At 40.6% G+C, this 27454-nt stretch overlaps 2 protein-coding genes and 1 long non-coding RNA gene across 5 annotated transcripts; all 3 read right to left on the bottom strand.

Annotated features, from left to right (window-relative positions):
- Positions 1-5857: 5857 nt before the first annotated feature.
- LOC135511035 (inositol 1,4,5-trisphosphate receptor-interacting protein-like) lies at positions 5858-12790 on the bottom strand. Of its 2 annotated transcripts, XM_064932495.1 has the most exons (3): positions 12658-12790; positions 9709-9784; positions 5858-8672 (listed from the first exon to the last, which is right to left on the bottom strand). In XM_064932495.1, the coding sequence occupies exon 3, from the start codon at positions 8579-8581 to the stop codon at positions 6959-6961; it is 1623 nt and encodes a 540-aa protein (XP_064788567.1). In that variant the 5' UTR covers positions 8582-8672; positions 9709-9784; positions 12658-12790; the 3' UTR covers positions 5858-6958. The 2 variants fall into 2 exon arrangements, with proteins under 2 accessions (XP_064788567.1, XP_064788568.1); XM_064932496.1 differs by lacking the exon at positions 9709-9784.
- Positions 12791-18833: 6043 nt separating this feature from the next.
- LOC135511034 (interferon-induced protein with tetratricopeptide repeats 1-like) lies at positions 18834-20955 on the bottom strand. Its single transcript, XM_064932494.1, has 2 exons — positions 20863-20955; positions 18834-20715 (listed from the first exon to the last, which is right to left on the bottom strand). Exon 2 carries the CDS (start codon positions 20712-20714, stop codon positions 19398-19400), a length of 1317 nt encoding a protein of 438 aa, XP_064788566.1. The 5' UTR covers position 20715; positions 20863-20955; the 3' UTR covers positions 18834-19397.
- Positions 20956-24014: 3059 nt separating this feature from the next.
- LOC135510024 (uncharacterized) lies at positions 24015-27221 on the bottom strand. 2 transcript variants are annotated; one of them, XR_010451047.1, is made up of 4 exons: positions 27181-27221; positions 26909-26964; positions 25329-25409; positions 24015-24242 (listed from the first exon to the last, which is right to left on the bottom strand). It is a non-coding gene; the product is annotated as an uncharacterized LOC135510024 (long non-coding RNA). The 2 variants fall into 2 exon arrangements; XR_010451046.1 differs by lacking the exon at positions 24015-24242 and having other exon boundaries at positions 25044-25409.
- Positions 27222-27454: the final 233 nt, after the last annotated feature.

The raw sequence follows: 27454 nt of genomic DNA, 5'->3' as shown, positions 1-27454 counted from the left end.
GTAGCTTGTAGAGGAAGTCCTTCAGTGTCAGCATGATGTAGTGGGAGCTTGGTGCTTGGTTCAGATGCTTTGGGTCGATGCAGACCCTCAGCTTCTCAGTTTTTTCCCACTACCACCATATTGCTGATCCAGTCAGTTGGTTCAGTCACAGATGTCATGTGGCCATCAGCCTCATACTTGTCCAGCTGGGCCTTCACATCCAGTTTCATTGCAATGGGCGCATTGTGAGGAGCACATTGGACTGGAGGGAAGCTCTCATCCAATTTTTTAAGCGTACCTTAAAAAATAGTGAATCTTGCCCTCACTCACCCATTTTTTTCTTTTGAGACACTTTTGCAAAGGGATAATTAGTTCCACAAGCAATGCAGGTTTTCCGTTGGCAGAGCAGTGCACTTTGCCTTGTGCGTGGGGTTTCAATTTCCATTGCTCTCATTCTCATGTCAGTGACTTCGGCAGTGTGGCACATTTCAATGGCAGTTACTAATGTTAAGCCTATCTCTCTTAGTAGTCGCCCCCGGCTCGTGTTCTCATTTGCAATTCCCAGTTTTGTCACGAATCAATTCATCTTTCAATCCCCCGCATTCACAAGTAGCTGATCTTTCTCTCAAACGGGTTACGAAGTTGTGTACTGACTCACCCTCTTCCTGTTTGCAGCATCCAAAAACGAACCACTCATAAATTACGTTCCTGGCGGGTTTGAAGTAATTCCCTAATGTATCCAGTATGGCCTTTGCATCACCCTGTTGTCTTGCTGTGAGGGTGAGATTGTGCCGGTAAATATGCCTGCATTCTCTCCCCATTAAGCTCCTCAGAGTTGCCGCTGAGACCTCTTTGGGTTTCTCTTGTAGACCGGTCGCCAGTGCATAGTCTTTACATTCATCCCTGAAGTTGTCCCAATTAGTATTCCAGTCCCCTGTGAGAACCACGGGATTTGGTGGCGGAATGCTCACTGCCATAGCTATGGAATAGGAGACGTCTTTGCCTTCAGCCATCGAGGTAGGTAGTGATGCTAGCTAGCCAGCTAACAACGAGTTGATCAGTGGTGTGACTAACATTGGCAGTAGGAAACGGTGTATGTTAACATATGGAACGTAACTGCGACTAAACTGTACTTAGCTACAAAAATAACAAACATGGTTTTTGAGCCTCTTCTGATACCATGTTTCAGTATGATATATTGGATAAACGAATAAAGACAGACACAAATGTGAAGTTCAATAGCCTTGTTCAAGTATTGTAGTAGTCCCTACATACGGGGTCCGGGGAACGGCCCAGCTAGTCGATTACCTATCAACTAGACTCCGTAACAGTCCATTCTAAATCAAAACAAATTTCACACATATTATTTAGTGTATGTAAAGACAAGATTAAATCAAGAATAGTCTGATTGGGGACAATTAGGGATGCACCGATATTACATTTTTAGCTGATACCAAAATCCAATATTTTCTTGCCAGAAAACCCGATAGGATGACCAATATTTAAAATTTTAGAGGTCTTTTAAGCGCTCTAGTACAGTTAAATAGTTGAAACACACACACTGACCAAAAAGTTATTTTGTTGGCATTTACTTATGACCCCATTCCCAGTAAAACATAATCAAAACCAATTTGTTTCACTTACTTGCTGGCTGTTTCGCTGTTCATTTGCTCAGTCGTTTCATTCTCAACCAGGATTTCGTCATACATGTCAAGTAGTGAAGTTTCAGCTCTGTGTGTCCTTGGCTTCTCTTCCTCGGTGCGCACGGTCACTGTGTCCGTTTCCAATTTGTCCAGCTGTGTCTGTAACATTTCACGTAAACCCTGTTTCTTGTCTGCATTGAAGTAGCGGTCCTTGTACCTAGCATCGAGCATGGTGGTGACACAGTAAAGAGGCTCAGAGAGAAAACCAAGCCATGAGGTGGAAGAAATTGTCCGTAGAACTCCAAGACAGGATTGTGTCTAGGGATAGATCTGGGAAAGAGTACCAAAACATTTCTGCAGCATTGAGGGTCCCAAGAACAAAGTGGCCATTATCATTCTTAAATGGAAGAAGTTTAAAACCAGCTCCACCAATCTGGCCTTTATGGTAGAGTGGCCAGATGGAAGACACTCTTCAGTAAAAGGCAGCCTGCTTGGAGTTTGCCAAAAGGCATCAAAAGGACCATGAGAAACAAGATGCTCTGGTCTGATGAAACCAAGATTAAACTCTTTGGCCTGAATGTCAAGTGTCACGTTTGGAAGAAACCTTGGACCATCCCTACGATGAAGCATGGTGGTGGCAGCATCATGCTTCAGGGATGTTTTTTAAGCGGCAGGGACTGGAAGACTAATCAGGATTTAGGGAACGATGAATGGAGCAAAGTACAGAGTGATCCTTGATGCAAACCAGCTCCAGAGTGCTCAGGACCTCAGACTAGGGTGGCCCAGCCTTGAACCCGATCAATTTCTGGAGAGACCTGAAATAACTGTGCAGCGACGCTTCCCATCCAACCTGACAGAGCTTGAGAGGATCTGCACAGAAGAATGGGAGAAATTCCTCAAATACGAGTGTGCCAAGCTTGTAGTGTCATACCAAAGAAGGCTTGAGGCTGTAGTTGCTTCCAAAGGTGCTTCGACAAAGTACTGAGTAAAGGGTCTGAATACTTTGCGATTTTTAATACATTTGCAAAAAAAATGAAGACCTGTTTTTGCTTTGTCATTATTGGGTATTGTGTGTAGATTGATGAGGGGAAAAAACAATAAGGCTATAACTTAACCAAATGTGGAAAAAGTCAAGGGATTTGAATACTTTCCAAATGCACTGTGTTTCTACAGTATGTTAACAACTCAACACAGACTAGGTAAGTGTGCGCACTCCCTCAAATCGTTTGGAGAAAATATCCTTTCTATTTTATTCTGCTTAGTTCAATTGTATTTTTCATACTATAAAATAATGCCACAGAATTCTAAGCAAATCTTGTCTGCTAAATTAACTAGCGTAGCCCACAGCCAAATGGCATAGCCAGATCAGGACCTAACATAAGGACAACTCAGAGTATGCTATTCTGTTCTTCTGAAATAGACTACATTTTCTTCATATCATGTTTCTTTAGACTTATCCAAAATAAATAATGGATTTATTGTGAAGATGTAGGCTATATCACATGGGTTTATTTGACTTTTTAAATGTAGATGCTCCAAAGGTCTGCATCAGTAGCTTGTGTGGAAGCCTGGATATGCTAAATGTGTTTGTTAATTAACTGTCAATTACCGTGAGACCGGCAGTTATTTGCTTGACAATCCCCAGCTGACGAAATTTCGTGACCACCACAGCCCTATGTGTGCCCCTTTTAAGAGTGCACAATATTCGTGCTGAAACAGGAAAGGGCCTTACCCAAACTCTTGCCACAAAGTTGGAAGCACGGTATTGTCTTCTAGAATGTCATTCTATGCTGCAGTATTAAGATGTCACTTCACTGGGGAACTAAGGTGCCTAGCCCGAACCATGAAAAACAGCCCCAGACCATTATTCCTCCTCCACCAAATAAAAAATGTGTCACTATGCATTCAGGCAAGTAGAGTTCTCCTGGCATCTGCCAAATGCAGATTCGTCCGTTCAGAAAAAGTGTTTCCAATGGCAGCGAGCTTTAGAACACTCCAGCCGACGCTTGGCATTATGCATTGTGCGGCTGCTTGTGCAATGTTGTATGCAACATTACCAGCAAGTGACTTGATCTTGATTCCTGTGTGCCAAAACTATTTAAAGTTGTAGAACGAGAATGAGGAGTGTGTTGATATAACACAACCATCAGCATTAGTATAAATGTTTAAAATAATTTTTGCCTGACATGATCACTTTGCATTTTCTTAATTATGGATGACTATGTTGGCATGAATAACTTTTTTTAAAGCAATTCTGATGGTTGTTAAAGCGGAATTTTTACAATATTACCGTTCTATCAACACACTCGTCACTCCAGTTTTACAACTCTAAATCGTTTTGGCTGACAGTCATCAAAATTAAGTCACTTCCTGATAATGTTGCATACAACATTGTATACGTTTCAAACTGTCTATTATTTCCATCGAATACAATCAAAGTTAACATAAGCCCTAGATGCCTTCAATTGCCCAACTTTAGGCATGCACAATTGTGTCACGGCCTGACCGTAGATTGCTTTGTATGTTTCTATTTTTAGTTTGGTCAGGGTGTGATGTGGGTGGGTATTCTATGTTGTATGTCTAGGTGTTGTGTTTCTATGTTTAGGCCTGGTATGGTTCCCAATCAGAGGCAGCTGGTTATCGTTGTCTCTGATTGAGAACCATACTTAGTCAGCCTGTTTTCCTACTATGGGTGTGGGTAGTGGTTTTCTGTGTTTGTATCAGACAGAACTGTTTTGTTTGTTTCGTGGTGGTTGTTTTGTTCTAGTGTTCAGTTTCTATATTAAATTTACCATGTACACGTACCACGCTGCACATTGGTCCTCTTCACCTTCTTCCACCTACGACAACCGTTACAAATTGTAGAAATATTTGTTTTATGATGTTGCGCTCCAAATGGATAACTTGAAACAACATGATGCAGGTAATTCAATGATCGAAATAGTCAAAAGCGCAAATACTGTTGCATGTACTTCTAGATTATTTATGGATGAAAATATCAAAACATTTTAACAACTCCAAAGCAATTGCATGTGGTGCAGAAACCACTGACTCAATGCATTTTTCTATTATCAAGACACCTGTTATTAAAACATAACTGGTTAGGACAGCTCATGAGGTTCCCTAAATATCTATTTTTACCCATAAGAGTAGGAGTAAAATGTCTCTATTCTCAGAACTTGCAATCAATTTTCCCCTCTGGGGTGCTTTGTGGATATGGGCCCTGGGCCCCCCTGATCATATGATTGTGTGATCATACTCCTACTCTGAAACGCTTTGTGAATACTGGCCCTAGTGTATGAATATCAGTTTACATAATCATTCACATTCTTATTGCGTCTCTCACAGGTATTATGAGAAGGTCCTATTGCTTGTGTGATTTATATAGTTTGGCTCAACCAAAGTGCACTGCAAGTGACAAGATCTCATTTTCAAAACTCAAATAAATGTAATCTCTTATTCCAAGCTGTCTGAATGGTACCACTGAGCTCAAGAAGTGGACAGAGTGCATGTTTGAGGATCCAACAGTGAAAGCCACCATGTTCCCCAGTGAGACCTACAAGGGAGCTATGTTGGAGGGAAACCCAATTTTGACCATGGCCTGTGGTACAGTGGCAGTTCACCCTTGACCGTCCAGTTTTCCCATTTTAAATGTATTTTATATTCCTGCTATGGTAATTAAGGCATCAGTTGTACATGTCAACTTAGTTGTGCAGCTGTTGATCTCATAGGAAACTTTTCAGAAAGTTAATTTCTGTGCTCCTTTCCTCTGTTTACATTTCATTGCATATGGAACATGGTTTGATTAGATGTTCAATGAACTCATAACAATGATAACTTAGTTTAGTTTCATAAGTGCTAGATCAGAAATACCGATGGAACTATGTGAATCATGTCTGTTGTAGATAAATTCTATCATGCTTTGTCGACACCTGGCAGATATTTCTTTTTACATTTACAAAGTATATAAATATTGTTATGTAATAAAGACTGCCCAACGAGTTCTGGTGTTTTTATATTGTTGTCCTGAAATCTGGAAGTGAAATAGAGTGATAGTCATCTGCATTACCTTATTTTCACCACCAGTCCTGACATAAACCTACACTATACTTGGACAGGTCTGTGAATAGAGGGTGGAGCACTGCCACTGGTTATGCCACTATCTTGCCTGTCACATTGTCAAATCCTATCTTTTATGTCCATGTGTAGAAAAATCAATGGCATTACTCACAACACAAGGAATAGATAGTCCTTCATTTATGAATAAAATTACTGCAAAAAAACATACGCTGTTAAAAGTACATTCTGTGGTAAAACAGGCAAGTTACAATGGGTATGAGAGATACAGGTAATACTACAAAATATACATTTTCTTTTAATAAATAAAAGTGTGTATTTCGGCTTACAAAATATGTATATGTGTATATACATATACACATCTATATATATGTATATGTGTATATACATATATACACACACACATCTATCTATATATACATACATATACACACGCACACACACACACATACAAATAACATATTTACGAGTGCATTCCACTATCTCAAACCATTCATTGTCTATTTGCCATTTAATTATACTTGAACCTAAAACTGTTTAAGTTCAGAGGGGAATTTTTCCTTCAATTAGTTAGCACAACCTTACAACATCTGCTGTGTACATGTTGTGTGTCATTTCTAAGATTGTCATGCTGAAAGGAATTTCTAAAATTATCTTATGTTCCTCATGTACCCATTGTAAAGGAATTTCAACGGAATACCTTTGCTGACATTCTTATCTTTTGGTGAATGACAGCCAAGACATGTAACAGGGAGTCTTCAATTGGTATTTTCAAACTGTTGCACAGCTTACAAAATTAATATCCCTTCATGTCAAACAGCAATTGCTGACAAGTACTGCATCATAACACACATACTACAAAGTTTGATGTGGTCTTCTCTAGAATACAAAAATAATACTTATTCTTCATATCAAAATATACTGCTCTAATTTTGTGAGGGGAAAACAGTTTTTGTAAACCTTCATTCAGTAAAATATAATTGCACTTGTGAAACAGCCATATTGAAATAGCAGTTACAGTACTGTTACTAAGAACACACTTTGGTAACTTCCTTGAGTGTTTTTAGAAGCTGCTATGAAATAAAACCACCAACCACAAAGTCCATTTCAAAATAACAAAGGAACATTGTTCACTTCTCTTTTCAGTGCCTAGAGAAATGTCTTAAGGCTGTAACATACATTTGTTAATTATTGTTATTATTATTATTGTTGTTATTAAGGATACCTCCACTCATTGCAGTGCATTAAAACAGAGTCCATTACTCAGACTGTGCCATTGAGTTGAATCTGTGGTGAGTGTCGCCATTTTGTAACAGAGGCGTGTACTCCTGAATCAGAACAGGAGCGTTCCTGATCATCTCCTGGAAATGCCGAAGCGTGTCAGCGTAAAGCTCTCTCTGTAACACCAGTGGCCGGAAAAGATTGATGGGCTCCGCTCTGTGGAATGTTTCAGGAACCCGGACTTCTGGTGGAACTTGGCTGTTCCCAACCAGAGCGTGACAGAGTCTCTTCTCCTGAAGACTCCTGTGAAGGAAGCCTAGCATGTCCCGTAGCCTGTGCTCCAGACTCTCAGAGCCCCAGCTAGACGAGCTCTTACTCAACAACAGGTGCAGCAGGGTCGTCTTCAGGTGGTAGTTGGTCAGAGCACACCTGCCAGTTAGACCCATCTGTTTGTTGTGTAGGAAGGTGATGATCTGAAGGCAGTGGAGGTGGCAGGAATTTTCAGGCAGGCTTTTAGCCAGATGTTTTAGCAGGTTCCTCTCATAGACAGCGAAGGAGAGGGGCCAGTAAGTGTCTGAGGAGGTGCTGCTGTCAGAGGGGAAGTGTGACACAAAGTAGGCATTTGTGCCATCTAGTTCCACAACGGGGATGATGTTCATCACAACAACCTTTCCTGAGCGGAATCGGACCTTCAGTGCTCCAGTAGCATCCAGGTTGCGGAAAGTGAGCTCAAACTCGTACTTGTGAGAAATCCGACCCCAGGCTTTGGTCACGGAGATCTGGAACCACTTCATGACCTGGTCCTTAGCCAGATAACGTGTGTTCTTGGAGCACAGAAGGTCATCCGGGGTGTAGTCTGCTCTAGGCTTTTCATTTTTGCTGTGTAGCAAGCACAGCATGTCCTCACCCAGGTTGGCAGAGCCACAGAGACAGCCGTCCTCATTCTCCCCGACCTTTGTCACCTTGATCCTGCCACAGCCCTGCATGTCCAGGGGCACGTCACTGGAGGGGCTGCACCACAGATGGAACTGGAAGGAGTATGGCTCCGGTGGGACGAAAGGGACAATGAGATCACACATCAGGGGCTTGCTCACCCTCCACGACTCAAACATGCTCCCAACGCCCACAAAGTCAGCCACCTCCATGTCAGTTTCCCTGTCACACACACTCCTCAGTGACTCCAGCAGGTCATCAGCGAAGCCCTCCACAAATTCCCGCACCCTCCAGTTCTCATGGGCCGAGGTGTGGATGCATCTCTCACAGAAGCTGTTTAGGACTCCTTTATCAAGCTGGAGTGTCTTGGAACTGATGGATCCACCCTCAACAAACCCATCCTCATCATCAGCGTATCGGGCTTCCATGTCTGCCAAATCCTGCCGACACACCTCAATAGTGAAGAAGATGACCAGTGAGAGGGCGCTCCAGAAGTACCAGCCGTAGCCGTCCTCTGAGACAGGGTCCTGCTGCTCCGTGCCTGCATACAAGAGCTCCTGCTCCAGCCGCGCCTGCTCCAGCTCCAGCCTCTTCTCATGCTCCCTCATGCGGGCCAGCAGGGCCTCATCCTGCTCTGGGAGGGTGGTGTTCTCCTGCGGGAACAGCAGCGGATGGTTCAAGATGGCCGCTGCCACCACCACAAACACCCGTGCTATGGCCCCCTGCATCCTGGCTCCCTGGACCTCAGGGGGGAAACAAAACCAGTGTCACCCCTCACGCCAGCATCTCATCAACTCTGATCAAGCTGCAGCCCAAAACCTGAAAAATAAATAGGATTTGACAAAATTATGAAATGTCCTTGCAACTTTTTGGAGGATTTCGTAATTAGCTTGAGAGCTAGTTTACTTCTTCAAACACGTTGCAATTGTGTACTATGCATTGCGAGGTGATTCAGTAGAATCACAACACAAAATCACATGTTAACTCTGAAGAGCCTCAGCCTTCTTGAGGAAGCAGCCTGCACCTCTAAATATAGAGAGAGGAGTGACGCACTGTAGCCAAATATTGAACTGTGTGTCATGGAAGGAAGTAAGCACTGCGAGAACCAAACAGAACGGATCGCATTGCATCTGTAAAGAATTTGCTTCCAGTAAACAATTAGAGGGAAAGCCTTACAATAACTAATTTGGCAAATGTATAATTCATTTTTATTTAAGTGCCAAAGAATCACTATTGCATAGCGGTATTAAGGGAGTAAATAGTAGCTCAGTTCATGTAACATTTTGGTTGTGTTTAGATAGGAAGGAAACATAATTTAGCCTAAATGGGAAAAGAAATACCATAATGGGGTGAGCATATAATCAAAAAAGCAGATGTCTAAATATTTGGAGAAATAAAGAAATTGTAGGCATTATGAATGGGTCATGAAATTAACAAGCTTTTTGGGAGACAACATAAACATTCCAAACTAGTGACACACCAATATGACATTTTTGGCAGCCTTTTAAGCATTCTAGTACAGTTAAATAGTTAACACGCACACATGAATGCAGCGGTCTAAGGCACTGCATATCAGTGCAAGAGGCATTACTACAGTCCCTGGTTCGAATTCAGGCTGTATCACATCCGGCCGTGATTGGGAGTCCCATAGGGCACTGCACAATTGACCCAGCGTCGTCTGGGGTTGGCCGGGGTAGGCCGTCATTTGTAAATAAGAATTTGTTCTTAAGTGACTTGCCTAGTAAAAAAAGGTTACACACACACACACCACACCGACCAAAAAGTTATTTTGTTGGCATTTACGTATGTCCCCATTACCAGTAAAACATAATCAAAACCTATTTCTTTCACTTACTTGCTGTGCTGTTTCGTTGCTCATTTGTTCAGTCGTTTCATTCTCAACCAGGATTTCTATGGAACGCCGTTTGGGTCTTTGCATGTCAAAAAAGATACACGTCAAATAAGCATGTTGACCAATCAAGACCTGAATATGACTGCACGTCACGTAATCATTTAAGGCGTTCATACATTCTTTTACGTAGTTATTACACAATCACTCGTATTTCATGTCACAACGATTCGTCGATACCGATGCTATGATGCTGGTGAAGTTGTCTCGCACACCTACAGTGCTGGTCATAAAGAAAAGCTAGCTAGCTCATGGATGCAAACAATGTTCTTCCCCAAAAACATAGCAAAATGGCATAATCTGTTTCAGTGGCTACAGTTAGCTAGCTAACTATAGAGCTATGTGTCATCATCTAAAAGAATCCTAATTTATAAGACAGTTCTTATTTGATTAATGGTGGTCGGACACATCTATGTGAAGCGAGCCACAATAAGGATTAGCCACAATAGTGAACTTTGCGGTTAGCCTTCAAAATAAAAGGACTTTATTGACAGTGATGCAAATGAATACAAATAGTAGAATTATGCCATACTTTTTTTAGTAGCTCATGCTAAACAAGGTTGGAATGTTGTTATATAAAATCAACAAAAGACAATTTGTTAATTTGGCAAGTCTGTTAATCACACTGGATTAATTATACTTTAGAATTGCATTGGGGGGCATACTTGTTTCACTGTACAGCCTTACCTATGGATTGTGGATCAATGACACAGGTATCAGTCTACTCAGTGACACCCAGAGAACATTAGCATGGTAGCTCTTATTGTGGGATTCTGAAACAACTGTGAATTGAGCCACATTTATTGTCAACCTATGTGTATTGAACACTATTCCTGAGGAATAACAATACTGCGTGGATGCTGAGAGTCTATTAACTCTAAGGAGCACATTGGGAGAAAATATATTGGGTATTGAATGTTACCCCATTTCATTGATTCCCAATTCTTAGGTAAAGCTGTAGAGTGCAATATGAATGTCAATACACACAATAGGCTAACTGGGGAGATGATTTCACATATAGTCCCAGTCCCGCGATAAGAGCTACAATGCTATTTGCGTAAACCCTTTACAGTTGTGTTCTGTGGGTGTCACCGAGTAGACTGATACCCCATTTCATTGCGTCACATTCCAACCTTGTTTCACATTATCTAGTCTAAATATGGCATGATTCCACCAATTGTAACCTTCTGCATCACTTTCAAATAGGTACTTTTATTTTGAAGTCAAACAGCAAATTCCACTATTGTGTCTAATCCTTATTGTGGCTAGCTTCACAACACATAACCCGGTCAGGTCAAGCCTCACTAGCCAAATGAAGTTGTCTGGCTGCTTATAACATTAGCTTTGGGCATCAAGGTTAAGTAGCTGGTTAGCTATTTATTTTCATGAACTGAAGTTCAATTTAAATAGGCAAACAACAAGTGGCTACCTAGCTAATACTTACTCACAATGATTCCTAAATCATTGCTAAGAACAGTGAAAATGACTGCAGTTTCTACTGGTCATTGTTTTCAGGCTGGTTGTATTGGTGATCTCTAGGTACCAAGCAAAAGCTAGCTATGCCGTGAAGCTAATAGCAGTGACGTTATTACTGTGTAACTCCGGTAGGGCAACATCTGAATAACAGTGCAGTTGGTAACGTTAGTGTGTACCGGTGCTCGACCATTAGCGAAAGCCAACATCACCCATGACAGAGAACGGTTGACTGTCAAGGGCAATGAATTCCATTATCTTGGCATTAATGGATTTCGCCTTTGAGTTGTCTCGCTGAAAATTTCTTACTCTTTCAAATGACTGCTCGATCCACATAGCAGATATTGTGGGCTAGGTTTGGAATGCTGTGTTGCACGTGTAGCGAAAAATGTTACTTGGCGTCATTACGTCATATAGGTATGCATGTCAGCTTTGACATCGGTTATTCACATCAATGTTAAACTAGACATCGGGCAGATACCGATGTTGCCATTTGTAGCTGATGTCGACCTATTCCGATATGTTCACCAATAAATTGTGCATCCCTATTCCAGATGACTACAAATGTGTTATGATTGATTTCTTGATCAAAATGATTGTTTTTGTATTCAGCCAAGCCTTTCCTTCGAAATGGTCATCCATGCATTAACATAGGACTTACAAACTCACATAGCTAATTATGTTCAGTCTCCCCAAAAAGCTTGTCCATTTCATGACACATCTATAACGTCCATTATTAGCTTTTTCTCCAACATGCCAATATTTCTAAGTCTGTTTTTTGGGGTATACGCTTCCCCGAAGTGGTTCTGTAGACACACATTTGTTTTGTTGGTCTATTCTGAGACATTTTGCTGGAATTTCCCATAGGCCATTGAGATGCTGAACAACTATTTGACATTTCCCCTGTAAACAGCAATAGTAGCCTAGCATATGATACAAAATATACACCATAAAGTTGTCATGACTTTTAGGTGGAATTAGTCTGTTCTTTGAAATTTCCCTCAGTTCAAAGACTATGATGAAGTATGAAAGTTGTAGAGCCAGGATTTTTTACTTATTCAGAGTAACATTTTACACTGGCAACATTTCCTCCCATGACTTACTTCACTTGGCTATTTGTATTTTCCATAATCTACAGCTCAACAAACATTATAGGCCTACAACAACGAGATGTCAAGTTGTGTTCCCTATGTAAAGCACTGACATTAGCCTTAAAAATCAAGACAAAATACTGATAACAGCTAAAGCCTAAACTATTTTAACTCCAAAATGACACTCTTTTGACTCTACAGTAGCCTATCCTACATCCCGTAAAAACGTTTAGGCCAATGAATAAACGGAAACTCTCGAACGAGAGCCGAAATAAAACATTATCAACTAAACGATAAATTGCATTTTGATTTACTATTTAAAATCACGAACCTTTAAGTGATGTCAGATCTCACATAATTCATTCTTATGCGATTGCAATTCTTCAAGACAAAAATGAGATTATTTAAACCGGGGAAAAGCAAACTCTGAAATGTGCGAATGAGGAAGAAGTGGTTCAGCCACAGACAGAACAATAAGACAGATATTTTACTGGATGTATAAATGTGAAGCATCCGGTGGGCGTTTCCACTCCCTAACAAATATGGTAGTGAGAGGAAGACTACTGGCGTGCAGTAAGGAGAAGAGGAAACTATATTGATTTTGGCCGACATTCTGTAAATTTTCTCATCGATTGAACAATTGATCTCAATACAGTTTTCTATTCCCCAAACTACATTTGGTTATGAACAGAGTGGGAAAAGTTTTCTTGACTTTACCCTTTGCAAAAGTTTTTTTTTTTTTAAATTGCGCTGTTTAGGAGTGCAAAGACAAATTGAGTTATTGCATACGCACGTCACAAAGTAGGCGTTTCCTAACGGAAATATGCAGACGTGTACTTGAACGTGCCAATAGGATTTATTGTTTAATTTATAAAAATCTTTGATTCAGCTTTCTCATTTCCTTCTTCTTCATTTGGGTTAAACGGCGTTTGGCATCCAATGTTGATAGTACATTAGCTGGACGGGATATTGAAGGAGAAAATACAAAAATCCATTGCAGAAAAGTGGGGGAAATTACATCATACAAAATACAAAAAATAGACACTTCAACAAACAAAACACATCTCACTTTTTCAATCACAGTCCATTCCAAACTGCATCCCTACACAGGCTCAGGGGCCTGTGAGAGTGGAACATTCAAAGACAAGATTTCTTGCAAGGCCTCGGCTGTGAGATAACAAAAATCTAAAAAACATTAATCAGCATTGATAATGATTCCAATTTTCTCAGACTTCTTCTCTGATTGTACTGTACAGTTTATGACCATTACAATAAATAATACAAAATCCACCTTTTTAACATGTAACATTTCATGATTCCTTGTTTAATGAGAAACTCATGGTGGCTCTACTACCATTGTTTTTCTCCCCACCATTTGCTCCTTCCACTCTTCTCCCAGCTTCCAGATAGGAGACACTGGACACTCCTTACTATTTCCACCTCTGTCTCCTTCACCCTAAAAGGGCGCTCCAGGATTTTGGACGCATGATCGCCACCACAATTGCAGCATTTAATTTAATCTGGCATATGATACTCTTCCTGTCTGCACACATTTGACATATGACCAAATCTTCTGCATTAATGACACTGAAAGGGTTTGTGCACAAAAGTCATGAATCCTGACTTTATATGGGAAGGGAAACACTCTTCATTAAAGAACACTAGTAGGGATGAAGTAAATGTATTTTCTCCATCCACCATACGGGTCAGTCAAGGTGCAACAACCACTCCATCTACAGTATCTCCTCAGTTATATCATCTGCCTTTACTTCTTGTGCCACCCCAGAAATAACCCTCTTGATAGGCGCCCTGCTTCGAAAATCCATACAGGAAGCATTCCATCGATTATCTTTTTGAGTATTAAAACATGCTTCTTCTGCTCCGCAGACATGAAACTTCTAAATAAGACCACTTCTTGTGATTCTCACTGACTTAACACTTTCCTTCAACACATTCCAGATTTTCTTAGAGATGTTAAACAGATTTCCCAGGTAGCATTGGTCCAATACCCTCACTCCGACTAAAAATGAGTCTAGGGGTTTCCTAGTTTCCACCACAACTGTACTTTTCTTGTTTCCCTTTTTTTCCACTGTAGCCCACTCATTCTCACTCTCTGTGCTATTATCTTCACCTAACTCACTAACAGTTTCAAACAAAACCTCATTTTCCGCCCTCTCGTCAAATACTTATATGTAAGAATGCTGTTCATTGACTATAGCTCAACCTTCAACACCATTGTACCATCATCAAGCTCTGGGCCCTGGGTCTGAACCCCGCCCTGTGCAAATAGGTCCTGTACTTTCTGACTGGCCGCCCCCAGGTGGTGAAGGTAGGAAACAACACCTCCACTTCACTGTTCCTCAACACAGGGGCCCCACAAGGGTAGGACTCATCCCCCTCCTGTACTCCCTGTTCACCCATGACTGTGTGGCCAAACACACCGCCAACTCATTCATCAAGTTTGCCGAAGACAAAACCATAGTAGGCCTGATTACCAACAATGACGAGGCAGGGTGGCACACAATCGGCCCAGCGTCGTTCGGGTTTGGCTGGTATAGGCCGTCATTATAAATAAGAATATGTTCTTATCTGACTGGTTAAATAAAAAATTAATTAAAAAAGACAGCCTACAGGGAGGAGGTGAGGGCCCAGGCAGAGTGGTGCCTGAAAAATAACCTCTCCCTCAACGTCAACAAAACTAAAGGAGCTGATTGTGGATTTCAGAAAAAAGCAGAGGAGGCACAACCCTATCCACATTGAAGGGACCGCAGTGGAGGTGGAAATCTTCAAGTTCTTCAGCGTACACATCACTGATGATTTGAAATGGTCAGAGACAGTGAGGTGAAGAAGGCGCAACAGCGACTCTTCAACCGCAGGAGGCTGAAGAAATTTGGCTTGGTCCCTAAGACCCTCACAAACTTTTACAGATGCACAATTGAGAGCATCCTGTTGGGCTGTATCACCGCCTGGTACAGCAACTGCACTGCCCGCAACTGCAGGGCTCTCCAGGTGTGGTTCGGTCTGCCCAGCGCATCACCGGGGGAACACTGTCTGCCCTTCAGGACACCTACAGTATCCGATTTCACAGAAAGGCCAAAAAGATCGTTAAGGACATCAACCACCCAAGCCACGGCCTGTTCACCCCGCTATCATCCAGGGGGCGAGGTCAGCACAGGTGCATCAAAGCTGGGTCCGAGAGACTGAAAAACAGCTTCTATCTCAAGGTCATCAGACTGTTAAATAGGCATCACTCGCTGGCTACCACCTGGTTACTCAACCCTGCACCTTAATTAATAAGGTTTACATATTGTTTTACTCATTTCATATCAATATACTGTACTCTATTGTACTGTATTTTAGTCAATGCCACTCCGACATTGCTCGTCCTAATATTTATTTAATTCCATTACTTTACTTTTAGATGTGTGTGTATTGTTAGATATTACTACACTGTTGGAGCTAAGAACACAAGCATTTCACTACACCCGCAATAACATCTGCTAAATATGTGTATGTGACCAATAACATTTGATTTGATTTGAGCTGGCACCCAATTGACTCCCATTCACCCTTTTGAGGGAGAGACGCTCTGTGTCCCAAAATAGCTCAGAATGCACAGCCCGGCCCTTTGTGTACGTTGCCCATGCATCGTCAATGACGTTATCAAGAGATTATGGAGTTTCCCATCTCCTCTAAAGTATCTCTGGTCAAACTGGGCCTGTTAATTGGCTCATCGATGAAACATTTGATCTCAATGCATTTTTCAGTTCCCCAAACTAAGATATGTTACGAACACAGTGCACTAAGTTTTATAGAGTTGACACACTGCTAAAGTAAAAAAAAAAAAAAAAAATGCGTTGTTTTGAAGGAGTGCAATTTTGAATTGAGTTTGTGCACACGCAGAGAAGGCGTTACCTAACGACAATAAGCAAATAGTTGCTACAACGCGCCAGTATCTCGTGCTTGACTTTGCCCAGCACATTTCTTCATTTGCTCACTGTGAACGATACAGAAAACATATCTTGGGATAGTGGACAGTGGCTGACGAAATACTTGTTTTGCCCCACTGTACATCTCTTTGTTGTAGTCATTAAACCTGGAAATACATTTCCTCTGGTTCGTTCAGCTAGAGAGGAAGACCCAACTCGAAGGAAATCAATTGTATGGAGTTTCGAATTTGGTAAATTAAAAAAATGCATGGCTTATTTGCTACGTGAGGTTTATTTGATTGAAAATAGGTTTCGTAATGCTAATTACTGCTAATTGCTGTTACGAGTGTGCGTGACAATCCAGCAACTTTGAAAAAAAACCGCAATCAGAGTTGTCTTGAGACGCATGGTCTGAGGTTAGTAGCATAGCATCTCTCTCTATTGAATATGGGCGGTTGACGTCAACAACCCTCATCGAATATTCAAAAGAGGTTTACAATAATGAGATATATTCACCAATCCAAAGAAAGGATAAGCGGGAGCGAGACACCTCTGTGCCGCTTTGTGAACAACAACTCACATTGATATGGCTGAGAAACATGTATTTTGTCAGTACGACCTGATTCTGTGAAATAATATAAGTCAGTTAACATGACCTTTATTAACGATGAAGCCTTTATGTGCTTTAAAAAAAATCAAAAAAAGTGACATTAGCCTGATAAAGATGACAAAAACACGTTTAAGATCTCCTAAACCTGTGTTTGCCGCTGACCTTATTTTTGGCGTTTATCCAAAAACAAAACACAATTCAGAGTTCGTGTGCCTCAAAAATACGTAATTACTATTTCTCTCTGGAGATTCTGGTCAATATAATTGATTATCTGTGCCTCTGCCGAGTCCCCTAACTAGATCTGGTTCTGGTTTTCAGAAGAAATGGAAAGAGCCTGTGAAGCAAATCCGCTTTTGGACGTTAACAACGATACAACAACGATAGTGGCATGTTTTAAGAATAGTTTTTTTTGCATCAGACATGACAAGTTGGATATTTTAGTATTGCATTTGTAGCCCAGCCATTGGCTAAATAAATGTTGCATTGATTTTGGATGTAATTCATTCGAGGGCTTCTAAATACATTAAAACAATCAAAAATTGTGTTGTGAAAAAAAGAGACAAAATAAAACAAAAAGCTTTTCGTTTCCAATAGGAACAAATGAGTCATAGTGGGCAGAACAAGAAAGGAGGTGGGCAGAGCCTATTGGCGCATTCTCGTATACTTCTGCATATTTCCGTTTGGGAACAGAAAACTGTATTGAGATCAAATGTTTCATTGATGTGAAGATTTGCAGAATGTCGACCAAAATCCATCTCATTCCATCTTCTCCCATTGCTCGCAAATAGGCTTGCTGGCGGATGCTTCCGGATGCTTCACATTTATACATCTAGTGAAATATCTGTCTCATTGTTCTATCTGTGGCGACACTCCATTTGAACTACTCCACAGTTACTGGATTGGTTGAACAGTGCAGAAGAGAACCTCCCCCAAAAGTTTTTCTTCTTCATGTCAGATCCAGGATGTAGGGGATCTAATTTCAGCCGTTTCTGTTAGGCCTGACATATTAGGTTAGGAGAGAGATAACCAAATAGAGAAACAGGATATACAATCGAAGAGTACGGGACAGAATGTATATTAACGAGCCCAGGGTTCACATATTCCTCACACTGGATTCACCTACTATGAATAGCTACACCACCAGAGACAGGAGAAGAGAGATGGAATGAGAATGTTATGTTTAAGGACGGGAGTTTTCCTTGACCGAACTTCAGCATGTCAGTCAATCAATGACAAATAGAGACACATGGGTGAATAAGAGCGTCTGCTAAATGACTTAAATGTAATGTAATGTAATGTATGGATGCTAAACTGGTTGTGATGCATGAGATGATGGAGAGTTATGCATTGTCTTCATTAAAACACCAGGTGGCGTCTTATACACATAAAATATATATTTTTGTCAAACCCTTTAAGAGATAAGTAGTTGTCTGTATAAAACTGAAGGAGCAATGTTCAGTCAGTTAAGAACAAATCCTTATTTACAATGACGGCCTAGGAACAGTGGGTTAACTGCTTTGTTCGGGGGCAGAACAACAGCTTTTTACCTTGTCAGCCCGGGGAGTCAATCTAGTAATCTTTCGGTTACTGGCCCAACACTCTAACCACTAGGCTACCTGCCACCCAAATGATACTGTGATTTCTGGTGCTACTTCGGAGAAGGTGATGTATTTGATGCCAACTGTCCATTGTCACACTTCATTCCCCATTGCTTTCCACTGAAACATTCTGTGCTGTATTGTGGTGTTCTGTCTCTGACTGTGTACCATGACCTTGTATTGTATGCATGACCTTCAGAGCCTTAATCAAACGCAGACCATAGCTGGTCATAGTCAATGTATTTTGTTGTACAATTTCAACTAGATATCCACAGCTATTCATTAAGAAATTGTAGTAACCTACTGGGATAGTGGTGTATTATAAAATAACTTGGAATTGTTTGCTGTTACTGTATTTCTTTAATTAATGATCTCTTAACATACTATCTTTATTTTCACAAGAACTTACAGGATATTTGACAGTATAATATTACACATTACACACCTTTTCCAGGAACACAATCTATTGTGTCCAGTGTGAAGAAAATAAAAGCAATACGATCCTATTGCTCTGGATAGTCTGTCTGTGAGGCTATACAGGGCCTCTACTCTATAATGAAACATGTAAAATAACATATTGTTTGTCTACAGTACATTAGTCCAAAGTACATTTTTACAGACTCAATTCAAAATGTGGATTCCAGACAGATGATTGTCATGTTGGCCTACATATTCATAAGACTTTATTATCAGCATTGAATTTACTTTCAAGTGTTAGTATTGATGGTTATGCAATTGAGTGCAGACCTTTTTAATACTAAGGTATTCAGTTTCTTCTAAATCAAAATGTGTCCTAGATTGCCCTAGATTTTTCCTAGTGGTGTTTGGTATAGTAAATATATTTTCTACATTAATCAATATTAAAAAGGTGATGCACATTTGACTGATTCAGCAGACAGTTCTACTTAATTCAAGCCTTTATTGGAAAAAAGTTTTAGAATTTCCCGACAGCACCTTCTCCATCAAGGCCATCCAGAAAGTTCACAATTTCCTTCGCTCTGTCACCTCCATTACGGACAATGGACAACAGAACATGAATACTGCTATCACGTTGGTGAGTGGGTAGCATAATTTCTGCTGCCTTCTTGTGGAAATTAATTGACCTGGAAGCATCGTGTTTTGCATAATACAGATGTTGGGCATACCAGTTGTACATTTTTTGTAAATCCTGTGGTTCCATTCCTTCGCTATCAAGAAGAAGGTCCTCAAATATCTTATCTGCTCTATCAACTCTGCCAGAGTCTTTGTACATGGCAGACAGTCCCAGTTTTATTGCAAGGGATTTTGGGTAGAGTGTGACCACCTCTTCATAAAGGTTGACTGCATTTTCAATCAGAATATGCTTCATTGGTTTCTTTTTTTCTTCTTGAGAGAAAATCTTCCACTTGTAACACTGCGCAAGATGCTTCTTCAGCTGGCGTGAATCAGGGTGTCTGTCCAGGGTCCTTCTTGCCAGGTCAATGCTTGAATCATGAGAGACGTATTCTCTGAAAAATGATAGTAAAATTCCAAATCCACCAAAGCTGTCCAAAGGCTTCTCGATCACTTCCTCTGCAAGTTTATGTGCTTCCTCAACCTGGCCGCTTTCTGCAAGCCTCTGCAGGTACATCACTGTGATGTACAAATCTTCTGGATCCAATTCTCTAGCAATCCGTAGGTGCTCCAACATCTCAGATCGCAACTTCGGGGTAATGTCTTTATTTTCAACAGATTTATTAAACGCCATGGCGTAGCCGCAGCGTAGCACCTTGTTCTCAGGGTCCCCCTTTAAGGCCGTCCGGAAGCAATCTAGTGCTTCTGCTTTCTTGCTTAGATCAAACTTATTCAAAGTCCAGGCCCTTTCTCCCCACACTACACCTGGGCAGGGTGAGGGGTTGTCCCGCAGTAGTCTCCCCACCTTCTCCACATAGGTCTGGCTCTCTGTCATCTCCCCTTGGTGATAGTGCACCCAGGCCAAGTTCCCATAGTGGACCACCAGACTTAGCTCCACGTCGTCTAGGCTGTTTAGCCTAATGGCCTCTTCAGCCTTCTTCAGGCATTGAAGAGCGTCCTCTGTGGAGCCCAAAGTGTGGTGTAGGTAAGCCAGGAGGTTGTACAGTTGACCCGTCCAGGAACATTGAACCCTCTCGCTGCTGATGATATCTATCAGGGTTTCTCTTAGACTTTCCAGTTTAGATCTGCTGTCGTCCAACTTCCAGGTGAAGTGGCATTCCAAACCCTGCAGCTTAATTTTCAAGGAGTTCTGAGCCATTCTGGTTTAAAAAAGACAACAGTTCAATCAAAATAGCTTAGAACTAACAATACTTAAGGGAGATATTTCAGACATGGATGATGAACCAAGGACTTGTTTAGAGAGAGAGAGAGAGAGAGAGAGAGAGAGAGAGAGAGAGAGAGCTTACCTCTTAGTTGGACAAGAGAAAGCCGTCTCTGAGTTTCAAGAGCAAATGACTGTCTGATTAGATATGGACCACATTGTTACCTTCCAATGGGCGGGTTATGTGGTTGTTGTCATAGTTTCGTTTCTAACAAATAGAGACTAAAGCAAATTGGTGTGTGCTCCACAAGACTCATGTTGAAACGTGAAAGGGCCTTTTGCCATAAAGTTGGAAGCACAGAATCGTCTAGAATGTCATTGTTTGCTATTTTCTTAAGATTTCCCTTCACTTGAATTAAGGGGCCTGGCCCGAGCGATGAAAAAAAATTCCTCCTCCACCTAATTCACAGCTGGCATTATGCATTCGGGCAGGTATCGTTCTCCTAGCAAACCCTAGATTTGTCCATCGGACTGCCAGATGGTGAAACGTGAATCATCACTCCAGAGAACGTATTTCCACTGCTCTACAGTCTAATGGTAGCATGATCTACACCACTCCAGCCAACGTTTGTGTGGGTGTGTGTGGGTGTGTGTGGGTGCTCGGCCATGGAGGCCCGTATCAGGTAGCTCCCTAGGAACAGTTATTGTGATGACATTGCATCCAGAGGCAGTTTGGAACATTTACATTTACATTTAAGTCATTTAGCAGACGCTCTTATCCAGAGCGACTTACAAATTGGTGAATTCAACTTCTGACATCCAGTGGAACAGCCACTTTACAATAGTGCATCTAAATCATTAAGGGGGGGGGGTGAGAAGGATTACTTATCCTATCCTAGGTATTCCGGAACCCGGTAGTGAGTGTTGCAACTGATGACAGACAATTTTTTATCTTACAATCGGTGCTTATGCTGTTTACTGCCTCACTTTACAAGCAGTATCAAAGTTTAATTTCTAGCCATACTTTTGTTTCTAGCAAATAGAGACTAAAGTGAATGGTCATTGATGACACCATTCCAATATAATTTACATTTAAAGATCAATCAACTTCAAACAACCAACCAACCAACCGACCCATCATCCCAATTGCTTAATATATAGGTATGTGATATTTCTGAGTAATGAATACAAACATAATTCCGCCTTTTTTACTCTATGCAAAAGTAAGGAACACGTCAGTTTATTAAGATCAGAGAGCCGGCTCTTTCAGGTCCAAGGTCTAGATGTGTTGTACACCAGATGTAAAGGTTTCATATTTTATGGCATCAAGTGTTTCTTATTGTATGACATCACATGTTTCTTATTTTATGACATCACGTGTGGTTCAGCTCCTCTTGGTGATAGTGCACCCAGGACAGGTTCCCATAGTTGACAACCAGACTTAGCTTTTTTAGATACATTTTATTGTAATGTTTGAAACATCTTATGATAAGAGTTCTTCTCCTTAAGAAATCAAAAGCAATGTTTCGTCATCTCACTTTTCAAAGAGAAAAAGATGGTGAGAGATGTGACGTTAATGTTAAATCGCTGTGTGCCCCTTTAAGAGCGCACAAGAGTCATGGGCTAGGCCAGGGTTTACCGAACTCGTTTGCTTTTGTCCCTAGAGCTGATTCAAATAACCAAAGCTTGATGATGAGTTGGTTATTTGAATCAGCTGTCTAGTGCTGGGGAAAAAACTAAATGTGGCCCCAGGACCGTGTTTGGGGAACCCTGGAGTTGCCAATCCCTGCATGAGACGATGGTGAAGTGATGCATTGACTTTATTAAAACACTAGGTGGAACCTTCAACAAAAATAAAATCCTGTTTTTTGTCAAGCCATTGCAAGGAAAAGGGTGTTGTATTTCACGAAGACTGAAGGGGTAGTCTACTTTATAGTGACGGGCATTCCGGTCTTTTTGGTGAGCCTGATCATTTTGCTCCGTTCAACTAAAAGAGCTGTTAATTTGCCTCTCAAATAGTTCTTCATTCTGTAGTTCTTCAACTTTTACATAAAACCAAACAAAAGAGCACATCTGTAATGTAAAGCACAGCCTTTTACCTGCCATTATGTCACAATGTGACATGCAACTTAAAGTATATTTTTATCTGACCAAATTAATAGACGGCCTGCAAAGAAAATTTTATAATTTTCTTAACACAGTGTGTGGACCAGAATGATGCTCTCTCCTCACTACCTATTGTTCCTGCAGTGAGGAATCTCTAGATAATATTTAAAATAACTTATCTACAGATAATTGTTGTTGGCAGCTCAAAAAGCAGTGATAACAGTAGGCTAGACAAATCTGAGAGACTAAGAAATGTCTCTTCCACGGATGCGATTCGACGTTCACCAACAAGAGCTGTTCAAAAAGAGACATTCGTTCGCGAATGACCCACTGTCACTACTACTGCACTGTACAACATCAAGAAGATCAATAGGTGTGCAGTGTAGTGGGTATTTCAATAATGTCATGTACAATAGAAGTTTAAGAATATGTGAAATACTGTACAGTAGGCCTACTGGCAAAATGTTGTCCAATGTTTCTAAGAGAAAATATACTGTGATTTCTGGAGCACTTCTGAGAAGGTGATGTATTGGGATGGATACTGAAGTCACCCTTCATTCCACATTGCTTTCTACCAAAACTCTGTCTCTGACCGTCTACCCTAACCCTGACCTTGTACCAACAGTACATGTCAAGAGTTTGGACACACCTACTCATTCAAGAGTTTTTCTTAATTTTTTATTATTTTCTACGTTGAAGACTAATAGTGAAGACATCAAATATAAAATCAAATATTTGGGTTACTACATGATACCATATGTGTTATTTCATAATTGTAATGTGTTCACTATTATTCTACAATGTAGAAAATAGTAAAAATAAAGAAACCCCTTTAATGAGTAGGTGTGTCCAAACTTTTGACTGGTACTGCATATAAATCAAACTCAGGCGTATTCCTATTGGTTAACCCAGCAATAAATACTAAATACTAGTATTTTTGTAAATAAAAACACGAAACAAAACAAACATACACACAGTTGGAAACTATAGTCCATGACGTGATCAAATGATGTATTTACCTGTCTATGGTTCAAGCGGGTGGGAAGGTGTTGTCATAGTAGACCATTTGAGAACAGTTACTATCAACTGTGTTAAACTAATGAATAATGACTTGCTTCGTTGTCTGAAGCATTTTGTCACCCTAAACATCATTTTATTTCCCTTTGAAAAATGACATTTTGATTTGAGGACAGTTGTTCATAGACACAGAGGGTTAAATAGTTTGGAGAGTGAAGCATGTCGTTCCCTCCTTGCGGAGTTCCCTAGCAGGAAAAGACTCATAAGGACCTGCAGAACGTCACACAGAGTCACAATATACCCTCTTTAAAAGGCAGGGCATCCTCTACTGCAGACTGAAGACCATTCGATCAGTAAAGATGGAGCCCTCACTGGAGTCCTCCTCTCCTTTCCTGCTACAGACTTTATGGGACAAGATAAGAGCATAAGAAGACTTTCTCCACTCTCCCTTGTTCCCTGTCCTGTTCTCCATGACACTCTGAGCTGCTGCCTGCCTTACCAGAGAGAATAAAGTAGACGGCACGGGTCAAAATTTTGATTGATGACCCTGTGTCCATGATGACGTGTACATGTCCAAATATGGGCCTCCGGCCAGGCCATCCTGTTCCTGTGGTCACTTGTTAGAGGGTGTGTTATTTTATATCTATATTGCATCCTTTGAAGTAGTCATGCTGATTGATGTCTAGGGACCTGGTTGAACTGGGGGGGGGTTCAGTGTTTGAACCTTTGAACGTGTATGGCCCCCCACCCCCAGTTTTATTGCCCTTATGGTTGCTATCTTTGAAGCAGGAATGTGTGTGTGTGTGTATGTATGTATGGGTATGGGGATGTGTGTGTGTGTGTGTGTTAGAAACAAGATCCCTTGGCATTGTGTCCATTTCAAGCTTTCAACAACAATTAATCCGCCATCTAAATAATGTTTCTCAGCCTAGTTTCCTATTTAGTTCTCTTTATATGTACAGGCACAGAGCTTCCAGATGGCTCCAGCCTAAGGATTTTCAGTGCATGTACACCTGGGGAGATTAGAACCCCAAAGAAAAGATCCTAAAGGTAATTTCAGATTCAGGTTTATCATGACAGCCTCTTTATGAAAGGCCTTTACTTATGGCTAAACAGCTTCTACACAACTTATTCATTAATGCTGTGGGATAAAATCAGGTGTTTCTAGGAGGGCTTAAACAAATCTCCAGTGAAACAAACATGTACACTTTACACACATATTTATTGACTTTTCAAAAGACCACAGTAACATGACAGAATTTGTGCAAATGCAACGAAATCTGCTAGTGGATATTAAATGTACAACAATAGTATTCTGTAACAAGAAATACGTGTTAAATATGTGGCACAGGCAATCATGACAGCCTCTTTATGAAAGGCCTTTACTTATGGCTAAACAGTTTTCTACACATCTTATTAATTAATGATGTGGGCATACCCAGGATTTACATGCAGGACGGTTGATCTACATATGGAGGGAAAACTTACAGAGTTTTGATGGAGCGGGCAAGCGTCTTTGCGATGGTGAATTCCAAAAGGATAATTGTCAGGGCTAACCGGACCCTTTATCTGTAAGAAATAGTAAACATTTTGAATTATAACATGTGTTAAAATGTATGTACTAAATATTTTGAATTAAATCACCTGTTTTAAAAATGTATCTCACGCTTTAACGATAGGGGAAGAGGTAATTTCATGTTTAGGGGAAGAGGTCATTTCATATTTCGGTTTAGGGGAAGAGGTAATTTCATGTTTTGGTTTAGGGGAAGAGATCATTTCATATTTCGGTTTAGGGGAAGAGGTAATTTCATATTTCGGTTTAGGGGAAGAGGTAATTTCATATTTCGGTTTAGGGGAAGAGGTCATTTCATATTTCGGTTTAGGGGAAGAGGTCATTTCATATTTCGGTTTAGGGGAAGAGGTCATTTCATATTTCGGTTTCGGGGGGTTATTAACTTTATGGAAAACAATATTCACACTATGTGGATTATAAACATGTACATACATAGAGAGCCAACACATCAAGATCTAACAGGGATGAGTGTGGATTCATAGTACAACAGGAGTCTTCTGTAACCTGCAATACGTGTTAAATATGTTTTACATACATCCACGACTGAATGGTTTCACAAACTCCCTTTAAAGGTTTTGTAAGAAAGTTTTAACAGGCCTCATTCAACAGTCTAGAGATGAACCTAGAGACACCAAAAACATCAACGTTTAGAGCAGCTTGGAGATTATTACCCATGTAAGTGGGGAGCAAAGAGCGGATTTGGCCATGTTCTGTTATAATCTCTACCCGGCACAGCCAGAAGAGGACTGGCCACCCCACATAGCCTGGTTCCTCTCTAGGTTTCTTCCTAGGTTTTGGCTTTTCTAGGGAGTTTTTCCTAGCCACCGTGCTTCTACACCTGCATTGCTTGCTGTTTGGGGTTTTAGGCTGGGTTTCTGTACAGCACTTTGAGATATCAGCTGATGTACGAAGGGCTATATAAATAAATTTGATTTGATTTGATTTTGATTTGATTTAACCAACTCTGTACAAACCCCGACACGGGGTATGATAACTATGACGCGTACGTCTAATGATTATTGTAGATGTTTATAACTGAGGGAGTTGACAGTAGGTCAATGAGATGTATAAAGGCAAATTGACATAACGGACCTCAAAGACCAACAGCCTACTTTATAATATAGAATGCAGGGGTGTGTACTAAACATGTAACCGTTATAAAACAAAATGGTCTACGGTCAAATGCATCTATAGTTTTTAATGAAGTGGTCGCTGCATTCATTTAGATTATTTCAACATAGTCTAGATCAGTCCACAGGTTGCATATACATTTTTTTAGTATCTCAATATTGTGTTATATGTTGGTAGGTCTAATAAACAAATATATTGTATACATTGATAATATTATTTTGTCAGAAATTCAAGCCGTTGATACAGTTGTGTACTCGATCGCCCGCCCTGCTGATCGTGCTCTATCTGAACTACATTAAGCTTTCATTATTTTGCATCAAATATTTATGGACCTTAAATTATTATAGAATACACAATATCTCACCCTTTAATGACAGGGAAATGTCCTTTCCATCCATCACCACGGTCACGAAGAAATGTCTGAAAAAAACTTGTTATTTTATAGTCTTTCCTACAATGGTATGTTATAAAGTTTGTAATAATGTACAACTGTAGGCCTCCAATGTTTTTACATAAAAACACTAATGATGCATGTTTAAATAGTAGTACAATTTGGTAATTAATTCTAACATGTCCTTAAAAAATTTGTTCTATATATTTTGGTATTAAATCAATGGTTTTAAAACAGTATCTCACCCTTTAACGATGGGAAAATGTCCTTTCCAGCCATCACCCCGGTCTGTCGTGAACAAAAAAAGACACCGGAAATCAGGGGGCGTGCATGAGTGTGCATGTGAAGGAGCAGCAGGAGTGTGTGTGCGATTCAAAAACAAAAGGGGGCGTGTGTGTGTGTGTGTGTGTGTGTGTGTGTGTGTGTGTGTGTGTGTGTGTGTGTGTGTGTGTGTGTGTGTGTGTGTGTGTGTGTGTGTGTGTGTGTGTGTGTGTGTGTGTAAGAACTCAATTCACCTTT

Source organism: Oncorhynchus masou, chromosome 23 (assembly GCF_036934945.1).
Source record: "Oncorhynchus masou masou isolate Uvic2021 chromosome 23, UVic_Omas_1.1, whole genome shotgun sequence".
Classification (NCBI taxonomy): Eukaryota; Metazoa; Chordata; class Actinopteri; order Salmoniformes; family Salmonidae; genus Oncorhynchus; species Oncorhynchus masou.
This window is presented reverse-complemented; position numbering and strand designations above follow the sequence as displayed.

Coding starts and splice junctions, on each gene's coding strand:
- LOC135511035 (XM_064932495.1), bottom strand. CDS start 8,581: ATGCAGGGGGCCATAGCACGGGTGTTTGTGGTGGTGGCAGCGGCCATC.
- LOC135511034 (XM_064932494.1), bottom strand. CDS start 20,714: ATGGCTCAGAACTCCTTGAAAATTAAGCTGCAGGGTTTGGAATGCCAC.